This window comes from Andrena cerasifolii, chromosome 6 (genome assembly GCF_050908995.1).
Source record: "Andrena cerasifolii isolate SP2316 chromosome 6, iyAndCera1_principal, whole genome shotgun sequence".
Classification (NCBI taxonomy): Eukaryota; Metazoa; Arthropoda; class Insecta; order Hymenoptera; family Andrenidae; genus Andrena; species Andrena cerasifolii.
In genome coordinates this window covers 17,988,000-18,008,976 of record NC_135123.1, presented here as the reverse complement: position 1 = coordinate 18,008,976, position 20,977 = coordinate 17,988,000, and the positions used below count along the sequence as shown (strand labels likewise).

The 20,977-nt window shown below is 40.5% G+C and overlaps 1 protein-coding gene across 5 annotated transcripts in view; it reads left to right on the top strand.

Annotated features, from left to right (window-relative positions):
* LOC143370019 (uncharacterized) overlaps window positions 1-20,977 on the top strand; it is a 170,545-nt gene that overhangs the window by 94,745 nt on the left and 54,823 nt on the right. For 4 of the 5 annotated variants that reach the window (XM_076814602.1, XM_076814601.1, XM_076814603.1 and 1 more), the window contains 2 exons: window positions 5,911-6,125; window positions 17,609-17,839. In XM_076814602.1, the coding sequence (XP_076670717.1) occupies window positions 5,911-6,125; window positions 17,609-17,839 (446 nt within the window). The remainder of the gene's footprint in view (window positions 1-5,910; window positions 6,126-17,608; window positions 17,840-20,977) is intronic. The other variant, XM_076814604.1, reaches the window with a different exon arrangement.

Genomic DNA, 20,977 nt, shown 5'->3' with positions numbered 1-20,977 from the left:
GGAGCAACGAGAAGACAGTCGGAATCGCCACGGTTTAGGGAAAAATTGTCGCGTTCAAATTAATGACACCCCTTCAGGATCGTGAATTTATCGAGCGACTCGTTAAGTTCACTCTTCAGCCTGGAGGACTTTCGCAGAATGTTAGAGAGGCGAGTAGGTACAAACAGGGGCGGGAAAAGTAGGAAACGCGCGGTGAGCATTGAGTAGCGCCCCGTTACACGCGAACACGGTTCGTCGGACTTCGTTTCCGAAGAGTTTTCCAAACAATATTACCGCCCTCGGAATACGCCTACCATATTTTTCCTCGTACGCTGCGGCGGCTTGGCGTCTCCGTTTTCCATAGAATTCTCGGCGAAGCGACAGGGAAAAATAAAGTATTGTAATAAGTACTCGAATGAGATTAATATTAATAGAGTGGCGAATAATAAATGGGAATACAGAGAAATATTAATGAGGGTTAGTAATTCGGGACAGTAGAAGTTGCAGTGTAAATAAATTCCATCGTTGTCAGGGAAGTTGAAAATTTTTAAAATTAAATGAAAGGAAATGTAATAATTATTTAGTCTCATTAGTATTTCAATTACAATTATCACTAAAATGATAGAACTGGTTTAAACACTTTATCAATTGGCTATCGACATTTACGATATTACAATTACCCAGTAAATTTATTTAGTGAAATTTTATGCGTAAGAATTCTGCTTTTGAGTAATACATTTTTTTAACCCCACTATTCTGTACTATAGTTGTTGCCGTTGTGCCAAACTTCCAGTGTAATCTTTTACCATGTTCAAATGTTCGGGCAAAATTTGTTAATTCCGCGTTTTTAAATACAAAGGGTAAGTATTTAGAACTGGCTAAAATTCTTTAAATAGGTAAATGGATTGATCGAGTGTTGATTATATTAAAATTAGCTCCAAGCTTTTAACCTTTTAATGACATTTTAACTCCTCTATAAGCTGTTTTCGTCTAAAAGATATTTTCTTTGAAATCTTTTCTCTACCTTTGATCAGTGAAGCCGCGACTTTAGGGGTACAGTCTCTATACCCTAGAAAGCTGACAGTGACGTTACGTATCGACAACCCATCGTCGACTCTTCACTGCTTCTTCCTGCTTATGAGCTTTGTTCACAAGATAGAGAAATTTTTATCTAAACGCTGTCGCCTTACCAAAGTTGCAAAGGAGCTTAGTCGATTATTAAACTGACACGGGTGGAAGTTTCCAGTTGCTGTCTTATTATTAGCCAGCTTGTAACAAACCTTGGTAACGAAAAGTGGACGGTTTTTGGGATTGTAATTCAAAGAGAAGTACATAACGTATTAAGGGGCTGTTCCGGTCTAGACCCCATAAAAATAGGTGACCTATAGGAAATAATTGAAGGAAAACTACTACGTATAATTTAATGGGATTTTTTGCATTATATTAAGGATGTCTTAAACTATAGAAATATATTTTTTGTTTTATAATTAATCATTGCAGACGGCACTGAAGTGTCGTTAAAGTCAGGGCGTCAAAAAATTCATCCAAAACGGTGGAACCTGTGGCATCTAAACCATTAGTCTGAAATAAAAAACAATGCCACATTATTTAAGGGCATGAAACTCGCTCGTGGACATAGCAGTACAAATTATAATAAATTACATTTTTTGAGAAAATAACAACCCTTCAAGTTTGAAATCACTTTTTCCCTATATTCTTCGTCCTTTCAATACCTTTAAAAATTACAAATTTTCAATTTTTGTTAAATTTTACTGATTTCTCTACGAGCCAGAAGTATATTCTTCAAACTAAAAAAGTTTCAGTCGAATCGGATAATAACTTTTCGAGATATAGGTTCCACCGACTTTAAGAACACTGTTTTGAGAAAAAACGCGTTTAAAGTTTTACGTGAGCGCTGTGTGGCCGGGTGTTACCCATGCATTTGCCGCTGCTCAAATGTCGATAATCTCAGGGACTTTTACGAATTTCGAAAAATCCTTTTAATCACGTATTTTTAAAAGGTCGAAAAATCAAATAAAAGAAATCGATTTTTAGACCGGAACCTCCCCTTATGGAGGTATTCTCGCCTAGAAGACCAATTTTTTGCCTTCCTTTAGGGACGCCGCACAAAAAACTACACAGTTTTTACTCACAGTTATTCCAGTATTCGGGTAGATGCACCATTTGTGGCCACTTTTAGGTATTGTACCAGTTTTGGCCACTTCTTAAAAAATATAATATATTTTCGTCTAAGCAATAAATATAACCTTATATTTCTGGCGGTATACTAAACAAAATGTTTATCATGTGAAATTCTCCACATAATAATCATCTGCAAGCAGTTTTAAAATAAGATAACTATGCCCATGGCCAAAAACAGTGCAATGGCCACAAACGGTACACCTACCCTAAGTTGAAACAAAAATTCAGCCATATATAATAATAATTAATGGACATATGGGTTTCTTCAGTATTTTTAAAAATAAATTGTATTGTCATCATAACTACGTACCCCTGCAAACTTTCAAATCTATTGGATTGATGGGAGTGGGTTAAAATTGAGTTACAACATCTGAACCAACAAAACAAACAAACGGACAGAGGAGTGAAGCTAAATAATAATAAAAATCGTTTGAAAATACTACTTTTTACCTGAGACAATAGATCTCGCTCCCATTTTCATATTTTATTCGCCTATTTTCACAGCAGAGCTACTTGTATATGCCTGTAACACTGTTTCTATTATTCCATGTAAAAACCGTATTACCCTTAAATGTCCCCTGTAGTAATATCACGTGTAAATGTCACTTGGTAAACCATTAATGATTCCATCTCAGAACAGTAGGTACGAGTAACCAAAAGAGACTCTGAAACTCATTGGCCGAAAAGAGCAGTACACGGTAATTAATGCTGCCATTAATAAATCCCCCGTGGATTGCCCCGCAGCGGTGACATTCCGCCGAAAAATGAGTCCCCCCCCCCTGCGGCAGTTAGCGAGAACAATGAAATTGCTTTAACCCGTTGACCCAATTTAAAGGGGGCTATTACTCGAACGCATTACAACTTGAGGCAACGTCCTGTTTCTATTAGTTTCCGGCCATTATCAGCGCCTGCTAGAAATAATTCATTTAGCAAGTGCGGCTGCGCTGGAACGAGAGGACAAAACGGAGACGCGCGCAGGGGCGCGGACAAAGGGCGTTTTGTCCGTTCATCGGACGCAGAAAACTGACGCTTAAATTGCAACGTTATTGCCAATGCAACGTGTTTACCAATGCACGCCCCCCTGCATTCAGAAAAGACACGTCGAGGGACTGCGTACTGGCGTTGATGTACAATCTGAGAGCGAATATACACGTGACAGTATCTCATACAAAATTGAGACAGGAGATATGAACTTCAAGCGTCGGATACTCCTTTCATCTCTGCTGCCTTTTCTTTCTTACGTGCATTGTGAAACGTAAAATAAACTTATAATCATAGTAGAAATATTCGACGAAATATTATCGTACTGGAAATATTTAATGCATCACTCGAATAAACATGGTATTATTTATTCTTAGTACTAGGGAAATATTATTGCGAAAATGTGTGGGTCGCTATCATGATCAGAATAAGTTCGATACGAATCATTTTTTCAATCATATTGCTATGAAAATTGCGTGTACTACGTAAATTTCAAAGTGCAATAAATATTTTCAGTAGGTAATTTGTATATATCTATTTCTGCCAGAGGAATCAAAATGCCAAGTTTTTCAAGAAATATGAAATTTGGAGGCAAATAGTGTCATTTATAAATATAAAAAATACAAAAATTATTATTCTAAAAATACTTTATAATATGACATGTTTGATTCCACAAATCAAAATTTTAATTAAACTATTTAAATAATAAGATATAGGTAACTAAATTCAAGAATATAAAATTTAAAGGAATTCAATGAATGAATAAAATAAAATAATTAAGTACCTATGACTCCTCTATTTAACTTCAACCATAAAATTTGAACTCCCATTACAAATATATCTATACACTTATAAAAAATAAATGAATCTAAAAAGAGCATAAGAAAATAAGAAAATAAAAATAAATTATATTCAAACCACTAATCTCATTATTAATAAAATTTCTCCAACTAAATTTAAAGAAACTGGTGAAGCCATATTTGAAAAACCAAAAAAATCATAACATTGATGCAGAAGGTATAAAAATGAATATAACCTTATTAACCAACATCAATCGTCTATTAGCTTCAATATAAAAAAAACATTAACCAAATATAATAATGTTATGGAAAATTTCAGAAGGTATAGCATTATAAATTTGTGTTTTTGTGAGAAATTACAAACAAGCTACTTCGATTGCCTTGGTAATTTTTGTGTCAAAGAGGATAATATTCAGAGGAAATCACTGAAATGGAATTTTAATGGTATTGCTGCGTAACTGAAAGAGCTTTTTAGTCACTCGTTGGATTATTGTTAATTAATTTTCGCTATTCAGGAGTCACTAATTATTTTAGTTGCACTGTTTTGGGTGGGAGATTCGAATTGCTGCGGGCGCAAGGAAGGCTTTCGCTGTATACCACGGGGAAATATTCGTAATTGAATGAACTGTATCAGCGGAAGGGGTGAACCTGTTAACCGCATACAACAATGCATTTACCTACTCTGCGCGGAGAATTCAATTGAAGTTACGGTAGTTTGTATGGATGCTTCGCGGTGAACCGCTTTGGATAGACCAACGCGGGGCTGATCTCTAGGAGCGTTAATTACAACGATTAACTAATCGATATAGTCGGGTTATGCATTGTGTCCTGGTACAATCTGAAAAACGATGTTTTTACTCGGAAAACGGACTTGAAAATATAGAATAATATTTCTGGACTTGGGGCTTCCTTTTTGAAAGAAAAGACTTTGAACATCCACTAAGTTAGTATAAATACGTGATTAGTAATTATTAAAAATTTACGTTAGTAAATACAATCTAATTGTGAATAAAATGAACCTTTCTCCAAAAAATAGTCGAAGTTGTAAAATAACTCTTTCGCGAGGAACTTTCTTTTTTACAAAATTGGTTTGAAAACTTTGAAAACTAGAATTGGTTCCATCTTTAATATCGATCTTCTAGTAAATACCTACAGCTTCTTCCAGAAATGTTTTTTTTCTCTATAATTTCGACTTATTTTTACATATATAGGTACGAGCTCAAGTATAGGTCATCTCCTCTACTGTTATACCATATTCCTGCATTCTACCGCATTTCAAGTGCCTCTGTACTTAACCTGTTAATCATTCAGTACCCCCACTCATCCTGCCTACTATAGAGGCATTTTCAAAAGCAGCGTTAACTCGCCTTGCCTGTTTAACAAGTTAATAGACGCGCAAAGTCATTTTTTCAGAACAAAGGATCAGATCAGAAAATGTTACACTACCTTTTTGATTTGCGATTTGTCCTATTGCGCCACCTGCTACGGACCATCCTGTGTTCTAGACGGCGATGGTTTTAAAGTATTAATAAATAATTTCTCTCTTTGCCCCATCGATAGAGCCAGAGATGGGCAAAATTCTTTTTTATATAAAATTTCGAATAACGAATAAAAGTTAAAAAAATTGTTCGACATCAGTGGAAGAAAAATAACTAGAGTTAAATTCAAGTTACCGGCTCGAACGCTCTCCAGAAAATGATTCGAAGTCGAAAAAAGTAAAAGTTGAAGTTGAAAAATTTATTCGACGCTGAGGATGAAACGCTCGACAAATAAAAACATTAACTTCATTCGTCGAATAAGCTACAGTTAAAGTAACTTTTATTCGATCAGTTATTTAAATAATTTTTTTATTCAGTTAATGCCCAACTCTGGATAGGACCCTCGGTAAATCCTGGAATATTCGTTTCGAAGGGTTAGACGCTTCTGACGAGGCCATGTGACTTTTCAGGTGGATCGTGCGGAGAACGAGGAGGGCCAGGGAGGGGGTGGTCTGTCGACGTTCTCGGCGGGCTGCAGCGGTGCTTCCGGTTCGAGGATGGGCCCTGGGCCCGATTCCGGTAGCAGTGCTCCCTCTTCTGTTCCCCACTCGCTGGCGACCTCGAGGGACGACGAGGACGACGAGGACGAGGAGAGCAGCGGTAGGCGATCCAACTCAGGAACTCGGTAAGTCAGCTCGATTTCTCTCCCCTTCATCTTGGACGATACCTAGCAGTCCTGCTGACTGCCTGATACCGCGCACATGCCTGCGCGTCCAGCGATGAGCTCTCCAATCGAGGATCGGATCTTCAAGCCACACCAACTGTCGCTAGCTGATCGAAGACCTTAATAATCAGGGTTGCGTCGGCGTGGGGCTCGATATTTATTTCCTCCAAATGATCCTAGGTAGTGTTGTTGGCTCAATATTTACCGTTGGCCTGCATTTCCCATGGAATCTGCCACAACGATGACAGGCTCGAGTTTCTTTCGTTTTTTTGTTCGGCTCCCTTCCGCATCCCTCTGGCTGGGAGCACCCTTCGACTCCTTCGTGCCCGGAATTCACTCAACGTTTCATCGTAACTCATTCGACGTTATTTAGATTCATGACGCATTCCTTTTTCCACTTCATTTTTCATTTCTGCAGACCTTTAAGCGATCCGTTTGGGTTCTTCGGAAAATAGAATTGAGGGGTGTGGAGTGAATTTTAGCTGGTGAAAAGTATGTTGATAGGTTCTGTTCGTCAATATTTCGACGATACTTCGCACGAAGCACGGAACACCCTTTGTCAGTGGTTTGGAGACAAAAGCGTTTTAAAAACAAAATCTGTTTATTAAATTTTGATCGCGTTTCGAGTAGGAGGACTGATTTTTCTTTACTATCCTGTGTGTACAATTTGGGGCACCTTTGCCATTATTTAATTACTGTATATATATATTGTTAAGAAAAAAAATTGATTTTGTGAAAAGTTTTAATGAGAATGCCCCCTTCAGTGTAACTCTGTAATGAGTAGCTCAGGACACATTTAAGAATTTTTGTTGGAAAAACTGTTGGTCATATTGGATTAAATTCTTTTGGAATATAAGGAGGCATCTTTAAACTTGCAGAAAATATATTTTTTTATGTCGATCCTTCGATTCTTTATTAATTATTGTGGAATCTTGTTCCCCTCTTCGACGATGTAACTCCTGTTGGCGGGATGTGTAGCACCTATCACAGTCATCTAATTGCAAAAAAAAAAAAAATAGAAGTTTCTGAAAGTTAGATAGTTTACGCTGGTATTGGTCCATTTTGAAGAAAAAAAAAATGAAAAATTGAAAGGGTGATAGCGTTTGAAAGAAAAGTCAGTTTTTTCCTTAGACAAATTTTTCATATTACTCTTTATATCGTCGAAACAAAGTGTTATAAATAAAAGCTAAAATTAAAATTGTAGGTCCAGTCCCAGCGTAAATTATTTATCTTTAAGAAAATTTTCTTCTTTTTACAATGAGATGATTCTGACAAATGCTACTCCTGACGCCAACATCGTCGAAGAGGTTAATACGATTCCAGAATAATTAATGAATAATAAGAAGGATCGACATAAAAAAATTCTACAAGCTTGAAAATGCCTCCTTATATCTCAAAAGGGTTTCGTGCAATATTAATAACGACATCCATCTTCTAGAATATTGTTTTACACATAATTTAAGTGAGTCTCGAGTTAGCCACTACACTAAAAAAAGGCAAAACTTTAAAGTGAATTTTCTCATGAATTTTTGAGTAACACGTCCCATATAATTAATACATCCTTATACACAGTGTGCGCTATCTGCGTGTAAAATTTGAAGCAAATCAGTGAAGCAGATGCTGTGCACTGCCCTTGTGAGTAACATCGTCGAAGTATCCAGGGAACGAAATCGTATAATTGCGTAAGTGCACTCGAGTTTCTTCGACTACCCTGGAGATTAAATTAAGCCCGATTAATATCAATATCGAAAGTACTTCGGACCTTGGACATCAATTATTGCGCGCACCCTCGGGGGTGGGTCGCTGGAACACAGACACGAGCGCGATTATTAATGTAAACCAATTTGCTGATACGACGTGAAATGAACCGATATGGGCGGAGAACGAGAATTACAAAGAACTTCGCTGCGTCTTGCATCTCGCTTTATCGATTCTAGCGATTGTACGTCCTCTCGATGGAACTGTAACAGATCTCCTGCCACTTCGAATTAAAACGTTCGACCCTTGACGTTTCGTAATTTTGCATCAGCTTCTTCGTTTCCCAAGCTTCATCGGTACCCTTCGTGAAGGGTTGCCAGAAAAATTCGTTTCTGTTTGTCACATGGAGAACCGATATTAAACGAAAGTGATTGAAGGTAGTCAATGAACAGAAGGACGATTCGGTGAATTATTGCGAATTATTTCAGGTTCGCAGAAACGCGATAATGACGGAAATTCAAAACTATTAGGTCACAGGGGTGCACAGGGAGCCGTTTTTAGCGCCTAGCTGCGAGCAACCCGTCTGTCCCGCTGCTAAGATTAGAATCGGTGAGGCGAACTGCAGTAGTGTACGTGCATTTGGTATGACTCGAACCCAGCTATATATACTTACGCTACGAGCCTACGAGCACACACGCACACTACTGCAGTTCTCCTCACCGATTCTAAGCTTAGCAACGGGACAGGCGGGTTGGTCGCAGCTAGGTGCTAAAAACGGCTCCCTGAGCACCCCTGAATTGGAAGAACCTCCAGCCGTGAATCGGAAAACCTTGGCCATTGGAAGCGTCAGGATTCGTCTGGATGCAAATGCAAGGAATTCATACGATCTGCCCGACCAGATCCTCTGCCTGCTCGGCTTAATTTTCGGTCTCTCCTTTGACGATTCTCGAAAGTCATTTGCTTAATCACGTTTTTAAATGCGGCCGCGCAGATATCAGCGGGCGGCGCCGCTTTAATATTCCTCGAGGATTTGTCGAGGGCGTGCGAAGCGGCTCTTCAGCGTCCGAGAACGTTCGCCAGCCACGTAACGCGGAGGTTTTTACTTCTCTCGCGGAGGTTCAGCCTCGTAACGTTGCGTTTTAGCTTCCCTTTGGCCGAGGGAGCAAGCTTCCCGCCTGCAAACACGTCCCAGGGCGTACGTGACACCGGCGATACGTAGGTACGCGTACAAAGCGTGTCACTAATCTTGCCAAGTTTCTTTAGCGTTCGTTTTTACTGGTCCAACCGCCTCATCATTTCTTTCTTCGGAAGAAGCAAATTGTACCGTGCAGCGGTATGTCGTACGATGAAAGGGCGCCGTTTTCAAAACGAATAAAAAAACCTCTGCTTGCTGTGTGCAGGGTAAACCACCATTAGTGGTACCAAACAAAACAGGAGGATTGTTTGTGAAAGCATAAGTCGAGAATGTAGAATAACGATTTTTGATGCGAGAAATGATGCAGTTTAGAGATTCACGATTCCAAAGATTTGTTGTCATCGACACTTCCTCCTCTCGCAGAAACTATTGTTCCACAAACTACTATCAATATTTCTACTAATTTTTATGAAAGATTTAGCAGAAGTAATATCACAGATTTTCAGTAAATATCCTCCAAACTATATTTTGTAGGGTTTGCCGGTTTTTGAAAACCGTTTTTGGGATAAATTTGTAAGATTCGAAAACCAATTTTAAATACTAGATATTAATTATTTAATTAAAAACATTAACGTTTTGACTTGAAATCGCAGCAAGCACAAGCATATTATAATAAAAGTTTACGGTAAGATTAATCTTCGTGAGTTCATATTTGCTGAAAAAAGTACTAAATCAAATAAAGATTTATAATTTATATTTTATACAGATTTTAGTTTTTTTATTTATACTTATTTATATTTTTTAATTATACAGATTATAGTTATTTTAATATTTGTTTATTCATTTGGTTTTCTATAGATAGAGTATATCTTATTTTGTTATATTTTTGCAATTACATAAATATTTTTAAAAAGAAACTGAAAAAAAACTGAGATAAGTATAAATATTTTCTTACTGCTTTAATTATTTTATTTCTAAAAATTCGAAAACCGCTTTACCCGGTTTTTGTGGAATATTGGGTTTCGAAAACCGTTTTTTTTTCAAATGTCGGTTTTTGTATAAACCCTAGTATTTTGTTAATTAATATTGTCCTTGTCTTTAATCTGAGATAGCCGAAACGTTAACTATAAAATTCTGTTTCTTTCCTTACAATTTCTGAAATAGCTGACTTTGCCAAGTAGGTTTATTCAATGGTCCTTTAAAATGAATAACTGAAACGAATGTTCCCTCAGATTCTTTAATTTCATTGATTCTTTTTTACTTAAGTCAACGTAGGAGCGTCTTAAAACAATACTCAAACCCACAAGGCTTGGCATTGTTAAAGTGAATTCCACTTTAGGAAGCTCCATCGGTCAGGAATGTATTTAAATATGGCGCGAGGAATCGTGGCCTAGCATCGAACAGTTCTTGAATATTTAATATCAAAATTAAAATTCATAAGGCCCTGCGCCTAAATCCCGCTTGAGCATTCCTCTCCGCAAAAGGGGTAAACTAAGATTACTTTATATTAAGAGTTTCAGCGTTCGCGATGCTGGAGAAAACGTGAGTCCCTCGTCCGTGACAGTACACAAGCTCGAAACTTCCTTGAAAACTTTGCAGCGAATGAACCATCGTTTATTCCTTCGTTACGAACGACTCATTATACCACAGAATTATTAAACCTATTTGGCGAAAGATACAGCAAAAGTATTAAGAAACAAGAATTTATTGAAATTCCAAGCAAGAAACTTAGTAAACTAATCCTTCTAGTTTATCAAAAAAAAAAACTCAAGCCGTTTGGACCAATATTGAAAATGTTGTTTTGATGGAGGTGCTAAACGTCCCTTATCCAACTAGTTCTCCCCTAGACGCTACCCAGAATTCCAAAAAATGCCAGGTTTAAGGGGCAGGAGAGTAGCAAATAAAATGGGTTTCGTGGCATCGTCTTGGTCGCGTCGTAATTTCGTAATCTTTTCCGCGTTATACGACGGTGGCCGAGTCCTTTTAATGCCATTAACGGGATCTAATAACGTCGATGCTGTGTCGCCCCCGCAAACGGGACGCTAATTACTTTCGAGGCAATTACATTGTACGTTCAAGTGAGGCGAAATACGCGGCTGGGCTGCGCTTTGACGCAGACCAGCCTTTTTACATCCAACCAGAGGTCGACCATGAAATCCTTGCACTCTTCAATTTCCTTTTATGGCGTTTGCATTATTTCAGCGCGCACAAGACCTCCGGCTGGCGAAAGCCTATGCGGGTGGCTCCAGATATAGAATGTTTGATTAAAGTGGATCTGGATTCGTGATGCCAGACACAGGTGTCCGCGGATCCGCGAGAAACGATGCAGACGATCATGGAAATTTGAAATTTAGGGGAATGGAGAAAGTACCTTTTTACTAGATTCAACGAAACAAGATTGATTCGGGATAAGTCTCTCCAAAGTTGGCGATAACATTTTCTGGAGATTGAAAATAGAGGCAGGAGTTTTGAGAAGATTTTATAATATTAATCGAATTCAGATTTTCGATGAGGCCACAGAAAGTGATAAGAAATAGATTGCGATATTTAACTACAGAAATCTACATTTCTTCTATTTTGATTTCAATATTTAATTAAAAAATAGGCTTGGGTCACCGATGACACGGAACGTGTTAATTTTTTCATTACAGACACAGCAAATACAGTGAACTTGTGTTAATTTCTCGATATCTATTTATTAAGGATTCCGATATATTAAGAACATCGTACTCGCCGTGAAATATTTTTGGCTCAATCCACGGAAAACGGTAGATACGTTGGGAATACGTAACCAGAGCTATTTCACCTCGAAATTAAAAGATTGCCTGGGAATTGAGATGGATTACTAGCAACCACCCTAGCGAAGTATTTAATTACGTAGCCCCTGTTGTGTTACGGTTCCCAGCCAGGCGCAATAAGAGCATACCATCTGGGATCTTTAATCAAAAGTCGAACACTCGAAAGTCTTTGCAACGATTCTACCAACTTCGATTTAACAAGCTCTCTCAATCTTCGAGAGGGAGCTCGGTCCAAGCTGGTGCGTAGGAGTATCAAGGACGCCTTCTGTTCTCGAATTCTGTGAAATTCTCGCTGCCCCACATTGAAATACTTCTCTTGGCCGTGTTACACTCGAACGCGGTATTATCCTTATTCTTCTGTAATTCTTTCAAGGTGATTCCAATTTTCAATTTCTCTTGAAATTTTTAGAGTACGATTGGCGAACGAGATTTTATTCAGACACGCGTAGAAACGTGTAGGTCTCTATTCCCACCAAAAGTTACATTATAGTATAATAAATCTGATAAAGGTGAAAGAATTCGTGTTTCGTAGAACTAAATGGATTATTGATTTTGAAGCCACGATGCTAAATTATTCACTCGTTAAACGAGCAGAAATTTTCGACTATGCTTTTTTGCAAACACAAAATTTGGACGAGGAAACAATGCTGCGCGGTGATTTAAAAATCAATCATTCATGGAGTGTTTAATGTTTAACGAAGTACGTGACGTTAATTTAGATTGACGAGCGAATACGTTGGAATGCAGGGGATGGAATATTTTAACGGTAATTTATTTATTTCACGAGAATTTCTTCCGTAATTATAACGTTTCCTCGCGCGATCTTTTCGTTTAAAGGGGAATAAATCATGTAGCAATTAGATTGAGAATATTTTCCAGTACGTATGGTTGCACTGTATTTCTCACAGAAAATTCCTCCTTCTCCATCAAATTAAGGCTGGTACGTGCCAGTTCTCTTTCGAGTTACGTCGCCGGATATTCCGCCCATACGTGCCCGTAATTCGTATACCCGTTCAGAGCTGCCGTAATGCAGACATTTTGTCCCGAATCCGCGGGAAATTACGTTGATAAGGGAAAAAATCGAGGAACGTGCAGCAAAAGAATCTGAACGAAACGCTACTGGAAATTACAAAAAGACTATAGGTCGTGCAGCATGAGCGAAATAAAATGAGATTTAGAAGGATTAAAACGTGTGACGACTGCAGAAGGAGATTTACATGTTAAAAGGCAGACTGCACCCACTACACTGACAAGGATAGTGCATACATTCGAGTCACCGATTTCCACCCCATGTATAGCAACTCGTTAATTGCACAGGGCGCAATAGTCACGATAGGCTTTAAATTCTTGCTTAGATCTACGCGTGGGAATCGGAGCAATTTAAATAATTAGTTGTAGGCGAAAGGAAAAACCAGGGAACATATGGATGAAATGACCTATAATATGAATTGAGGCATTCGGAGAAACTCGGTAAGCAGAGAAATAAGCGATCTAAAAAATAAGGTTTCAGCAGCATTTTGTTTTGCAGACGTTGTTGCCAATGCGGTCATAATATTTAGCTTTTAATGCTATTCGAAATACTTCCTAATGAAAACAATTAATTTTCCATTTAATTTTAATAAGGCTCGCACACAGATGTCGCCGCAAAATTTCAATGCAACAAGTGACTCTCTTATGCCATATGGTTTTAAATTGAAAAGAATTCATTTCTCCTATTTTATATGATTAGTTAAAAATTTTCGAGAGCGGTGGGGAAAGAGCGTCGTAAGCGCCAAACCACCCCCTCGTGAGCAACAGTGCCATGGTGTTTTAACTTCCTCGACATATTTATAGAGCCACTGATACAGGTTTAAAAAATATTGACATACACCACGTATAGAATTATTATTTGACAATATTTTTTTAAATAAAGGACTACATAGTGGTAATAATTATATATAATAAACATATATCGCACTGGGAATTTCAGCAATAAGTTAAATGTTTTCCCTTTTATAACAGGCTAATTTAGAAACGATGAGTTGTACACTTTACGAACGGCAGTTCACGAAAAACGTGAAAAGTCACGTCCGTATTGTAAACCCTAATCCATATTATATGTATATAAATGCGACAAAATGCTGTTATTTCCTTGTAACGGTAAAATATCTAAAAATTACAATACTTTTCAAAAAGAAATTTAGCTGTCGACGTCTCAACGACTCGTTACATTTCACCCAATTTCGATTCAATACGTTCTGCTGGCCAAGAGTGCCGCTGAATGCCAGCAACCCACCTTACAGTTTACACGCATGCTACGGCAGCTAGTGGCCACAGGGTGGGGGAACTGCTCACGGCGTCGCTCTTCGCTTTGCTCACGAGCAATCGAGAGCGCCCTTGCCCGCCACAGCCTCGCTGTGCAGGCCTATTGGAATACATTATTGCTACTAACTCAATTTCTCAAAAATGTGGGTCAGTCCGTTTTTGTTCTCAATGCCTCAATTATAATTGAAGAGTCCTTGTGGAAAATTTGATTGGAATTTGATTTATGGCACTTACAGTGTTTTCTACAAGGACACTTCAATTGAGTTGTCGCTGCAACAGTGTAAATTACAATTCCCTGCTTTTAAACCAGAAACTCTGGGTTTGACGCTGGGTTTGGTACCATACTATATCAAGGGTGTATGGAAATGGAAGCAGGGCACTTGGAGCACCAACTGTACACGTTAAACTATAATAATACCTATAGTCGGATAAATGGAAACAAACGAGTCAGTTAAAATACCAAAATCCTTTGGCACATTTTCAATCCATGCTTACCAAACAATGTTATCCCAATTTAGTGCGCACTATCTGTCCCATAAGTGCTAAACGTTGTTTTTCTTAACGAACCCTGTACAGTGCACAGGTTGAAAAGATTCAAGCTCGGCGGGCGTAAAATAAATTGCGTAATTTACCACTTGTTCTCGGACGAAAGATCATCCTGCAGCTTTAGCGAAAAATCGACTGTTTTATCGCTCGAAGACCTCGTTCCCGTCCAGTATATCGAGGCATCGCGTAAAGCTCGAGTCCAGGAACGAGAATCGAAGAGCAGATAAAACTTCCGTTTATCCGAAGTACCTAAGTCGAATTTACTCCATCCCGGAGCGTTCCATTTCTGTGCTTCGTGCGATGCATCGCCCCCGCATGAATTTCCGAAGCGTACAGCGCGATACATTTAAATGTGGCCGCAATTTATTTTCCAATAAATCTGACGGAGGAGCCGCTATGAGGACCAAGAATCTTTCCCGATTTATGATTCCCTCGCTTGGATCCAGGTGTCGCCTGAAACGCGTGGAAATCTTTCTAGCATACGCAGACCGGGCCGCGCTTTAAATTCCTGCGTCTTCGCTTTCCAAGAAATTACTAACATGGAAACACCGCGAATCCGCACTCACCGATTAGAACGTACCTTTGTGGGTTTATAGAGTGACTCGAGGCAAGAACAACGGCACGTTTCATTCGTGCCCGATAGCCATTTAAGGTTATGAAAACTAACCTCAAAATCAAATAGGCACTCCTAAAGTACAAGACACAGAAAAAAATGTTTCAAACAAAAGTTTAATCTTGCAATGAGCCCTGCAAACATGCGTTGACAAAATTTTGAAAAAAAGTTTTTTCATCATGTATTTGGTTTTTTAGACTTTTTTCAAATATTTCTAAGCGCAGATTTGCAACGCTTATTGCGCCATTAAACTTTTGTTTGAAACATTTTTTGCGATCTCTTGTACTTTAGGAGTTATACGCGAAAAAGTGGGAGTGCCTATTTGACTTTGAGGTTAGTTTTCATAACCTTAAAGGGCGAAACATACCGTTGTTCTCGTCTCGAGTCACTCTATAAACCCACAAAGTTGCGTTCGAATCGGTGTGTGCGGGTTCGCGGTGTTCCCTTGTAAGAAGAGGGACACAGGTTCTTTTTCCATATTTTAGAAAGCAGAGGACGGTTCTACGAGGCCCGCGTAGTTTACAGTCGCGCCGCTTTTAAAAGGTGGTAGCGGCAGACCCTCCATTTTTTTATTTTCAGTGGGACCACATGCGTTATACATCTCTGCATATTTGGATATTAATTTAAAAAACACGTATCTCTCGTTTCAAATGTTTTCTTTCGTGCGTTCCGTAGTTATGGAAATTTGGTGAAAAATATGCTTCGTTAGAAGAATTTTAAACAGAGGGTTGGAGGTGAAACGCACCCCAAAGTGAATATATTTCAAGCTGACAGTGATTTTATTAAACACTTCAAACAGCGCGTGTATACGTGTAGACGTTTATCATCTCTTCGCTGACATTACACAAAGGTATTATAAAAATCGCTTCTATTAGCAGTAGATGCACGAGTGAAACGATTTATTCGTAGTTTAAATAATGTTGGCGAATGAAGTGGGAATTGGCTACAAGGAGACACAACGTTTGAAAGATTTAATAAAATTCTAATTCTCATTTACACGTGTTTTACCTCACTTATATATTTTTCAATAAAGTATATCTAACTCGTTTAAGCACAGTAGGTACCTATTTCCAGCAAAGGCCAAAAATCAAATTTTTCGAATCAATGTTACTCTTAATAAAAGCCATCGTGTTCCTGAAGAAACATCCTCCCTCGTTATCCTACTTCACCCGCCCATTATTTTGATATTTTTACCATAATCTTCCGCTCATTCTATTCACGTAGGTGATCCATGTCAGCCATTCTTTCTGATTTAACGCGAATCGAGTTCCCCGGTTAGCATGGTTGGCAAGCTGGCGCGGGTTTTACGAACACCTATTTCGTAAGATCCGAAGTGCCCAGGAAAGCGCAAGGTTTGATCACGATGGGCTGGGCGCTGACGCAAGGTACACGCGAGGGATCCCAGCAGCGATTTCCCCCATCCGACCTGTGACGATCAGCGCGGCATCCCGGTCGAACGGATCCTCCTTTGTTCCAAAAGGTGATACTTTCGCGCGGCGAATCGAGATGTCACCCGGTTAAACCTGGTGAGCTTCCCGTAGGGTAGAGCCGTTCTATATCGCACAATGCGATGGAGATGGACAGACGGACACAGAGAGAAAGGATGAGCGTGATGGCGCGTGTGCGAATTTGTGACAGAAAAGCGATATAGAGAAATTGCGAGAGCGAGAATGAACGATGTGTTTGTATTGTCTGGTCTGTTAACGATCCCCATTGAAACACGAAGGGTTAGAGCGCACGCTCTCGTGTACAGAAGCTTGAACTACGGCACTTCCGTTCCGGGCTGGATGGTCGAGGCGGAATGGGAGCGGAAAATAACGGCGAGGGGGAATATTTTGCGGCATCCGCGAGAAAAAGGAAGCTATTTGTTAACGGTTTCGCGCGGCTTTCTCTGCGCTCCCGTCGCGCAACGGCCACAGCTCCGGGATGACGTGGAGAAATGATAATGGCGCAGCGTTAAGAGACCGATACTAAATCTAAACGCCGCGCGATCAACGACTCCCCCGCCGTGTTTGCGTCGCGTCGCAAAAGAGCACGTTCGGATGAAAATTTCACGTTCAACGTGCTCCAAAGGTTCAAGCGGCCTGTACGCCAGCGCACGGTGTCGCCAAAGTCGAGTAAGCGAGAGCGAGAGAAGAGAGATGGCGCAAACGGACCGGGAGATAACAGAAAAACTGTCGATGGGTAAGAAACAGAGTTTAAAGTGCGCGAGGGTAAAGAGAAGGTTGAGAGGTGGAAGCGGAAAAAAAGGGGGATTCCCCTGGAGGGTCGAGCGAATGTGCCGCACCTGGGGGGGGAGAGCGAAAGAGAGTGAGAGAGGCAACCCGTCGGGATTCTGTCTTCTTCGCAGGTTATCGGAGCTGTACCGTCGTGGCGCCTCCTCCAGCCACGGAAGGTCCTTGGTGAAGGATGCCCCGGGATTGAGCCGAACCTCAACGACCTCGGACTCCTTGGAGAGCAACGGCCTCGATACCGAGATACCGGCTGCGGCAAGGAGACCCCGTAGCACGAGGGGCTCGCAAAAATGGAGTAACGTACGCGCCGTCATGGCGCTATATTCCTCCCTTCGCAAGATCAAGAGGTACTCCCGTCATTGCTCGATATGGACGGTAACCTCTGAAACTGCACTCTCACTTACACAGCACACACCGCTACACGCATACACACGCACAAGAGTACGCGGCTGAAACACGTGTAACATAGCGACACAGGACATGCTGTTCTCTTTTTCCCCTTCTCCTCTTTTTTACAGGTATACCCCCTTTCTCTCTCTCTTGTCAGCCTGCACTTCGCACGCGAACGTACACGCAGCTTATTCGATTTTGGCTGCGTGCCTTCGGCTAGCGGTCGGCTTCACATGGTTAGTGCTACGCCACAGGTTCCCATCTAGAACTCTTCTATTTCGTGAAGAAATATTACTGGATGAATTCCAGTTACGCCCAAATCGCCCGCAACGCTCGTGATTTTCATTAAGGCGGGTTTTCTCGAAAATGAAGCGCGATATCAAAGAAAGTTACTGTTTCTTTTCGACGTATAATAAGTAAATAAGTCGAGAAAAAGGAATAAAATTTTTTGACATTATGCTTCATTTTGAAGGAAATCGACTTTGAAGTTCTTCACGTTGCAGCCAGTCGCGTATAGGAAAACCTACCTTAATGATAATCACGGGCGTTGCGGGTAATTTGGGCGTAAGTGGAATTCGCCCAGTATAGCCGAACCCCTGCCATCTCAACTTTGAAAAAGTCATAGTAATTGCATGCTTATCACCAACCGCGACTGGCGCTAAGAATAACCTCAGTGTATCAACTTTAATATTTCTATATAAATCAGTTTTACAGTCAATAAAGCCTGTCCCTATTGTCACTCGTTAAATTTCCATAGAAGCACATACATCATTGGCGGCCTTTATTTAAATAAAAATAAAGACAACAAATCGCAAATGATGAACTTGAAATATCCAAAGTAAATAAAACATCGGAGGGGAACATATAGCGTGACAATCTCCAATCTATGTTCCCGGAATCGGCATTTTCTTATTTCCGCTACGCAATCTGGTGGGAAAAATTAAAGCAGTCTAAACGGGTTAGCTGTCACGTGTAATTGGCAGTATTGGGAATTTCGACTGTTTGATGATCGATTTTGTAAAATTTAACAGACTATGTAATGACGAAAACATTATTGCACTGTTTCAATACTTGTATGCCACAAGTTTACTTTAGTAGATGGCGCTCTCGGAGTATTTCCCAACATTACAAATGTTCGCGAAGAAAAAGGTAAATCGTGCGAAGTCGACTAAGTGCTAATCGAAGGCACGCGGTCGAGGCGATTGTACATACGCGCTGTAAATCTGGTCGAGGATTCACCGGCGAGGAAGCCAGCGAACCCAACGAACGAAGCTAGTCGCCTCGCGAAAGGAGAAGAAACCACAAACCACGGGTGGTTTTGTTTCTCCTGCGATCCGCGGTTTCGTTGTTCCGCCGCTGATAGTCTCTCCCCGCAATGTTTACGGGGAATTCCCGCCGAGACGACGCGGATGGAATTCCTGTTTGCTCTTCTGGGACCGGTTTCCAGAGCTTTGTCTTCCTCGTCCAGATCCCGCGTCGGTCGTTCCATCGTGCGTCGCGGTAATTGGAATCGCCCAGCCTCGCTATATGTCCGCTACTGGCGCTGCGTCGCGGCGAGGTAACCGGTCCCGTTTCTCACGGCGCTTACCGTGCACGGTGAAAGTTTGAGAGGGAACCAATGCTCCCGTCCCGCCTCGATTTCGTCCATTTTTGCCTCGCGAACGCGCCATCTATCGCAATCAAGGTGACGCCACAGGAAAGCATTGGCCAGCCGCTCGTCACCGCAACTCTATCCTCTCCGCCACTCAATCTTAGCCTGCAACGTCGACTTACTGCACACCACGGTACACGCTCCACTTTGTATCAGATGACACGGCTGATGGCCGATCGCTGTACTCACTTTTAACGTCCACGAACGCCTACTTCCTGACAGACAGGTCCCCACTGCGGCGATGGGAGCTTGGACAGCTAGCGTTCATTCGGGTTTCGGTCTTGAAATGCCAGTTAATAATGCTATCTAAGTACTATCGATCGTCGGGTTACATAGAGAGGGAAAGTCGAGGGAGACTATTTTCAAGATAAGTGCATAAAAATCGTTGCCATAATGCAATTCCCAGATGTCGTAGCTGAATGAAGCAGTGCAGTACGGTGTATGCTAGTTCGACTTTAGCTTCCAGTTGATTGTTGAAAACTTTTGCGGTACCTAAGAGACCTACGATTTACTTCGGACACCGGGAAGATTTTCAGCTCTGGATATTTGGAGCCTTGCGCTTTACAGCGGAACATAAATTCTAGTATTGTAATTTAGAAGTCCGCGGAACATCCGGAAGAACATTCGGGGCTTTACGATCGGCTTTACGACGTTAAAAGGGACGCATAAAATCCCGTCGCGGTCCTTTTCATATCTTTAGCAGCCTACATCGCTGACCTTAATCAAAAAACGTGGGAAGAGAAAGAGAGGGAGGGGTATTTCCAGTAAAAATCAGCTGGAAAGGAATAGTTATTCTCCCATAATTTTCACGACTGCTTTATTTCGTTACCAGACAACGATTTATATCCTCGAAGCGGAACGAGCAGCGCCCGCGTTGCTTGGACGCCAGTCGTGGGAATTTTGATAGTTGGGAAACAGAAGGAAAAAAGAAGATAAATTCTGATCCTCCCCGTTAGGACGAGCGCTTTGAGAATGATAAGACGATATTCGATGAAATTGCACGCGCTGGAATTGGACTGCAGCATTATCTGGCATTTGGCATGGATTAATAGAGGATCCTGGTTCGATTCTTCTCTTAACAGAAAGTTTTGGGTTCGGTCGATTGGAAATTTCAATGCATTTCCCGGAAACCTTCTCGCTGTTGTCGGAAGGGACAGGGTTGGTGATCGATTTCGGTAATGTTAGCCTTTCGGGGGCGGAGCACTTTTAAGTACGATTGTCAGCTTTTACATATCAGAGTTCAAATTCAACAAAGATATTTAGGTGTATTTTTTAAAGACTACAACTTTTGCAATTAACACCAAAATATTTTTAGATTGATTGCAAACATATTGCTTTGAAATTGAGGTTTTTAACTGATGTTGGTAATATTGTAATACATTTTCGAGGATGTGCAAACAGCCGTCCCTGAATTGTTAATGGACGGTCACTTATACCTTCCACG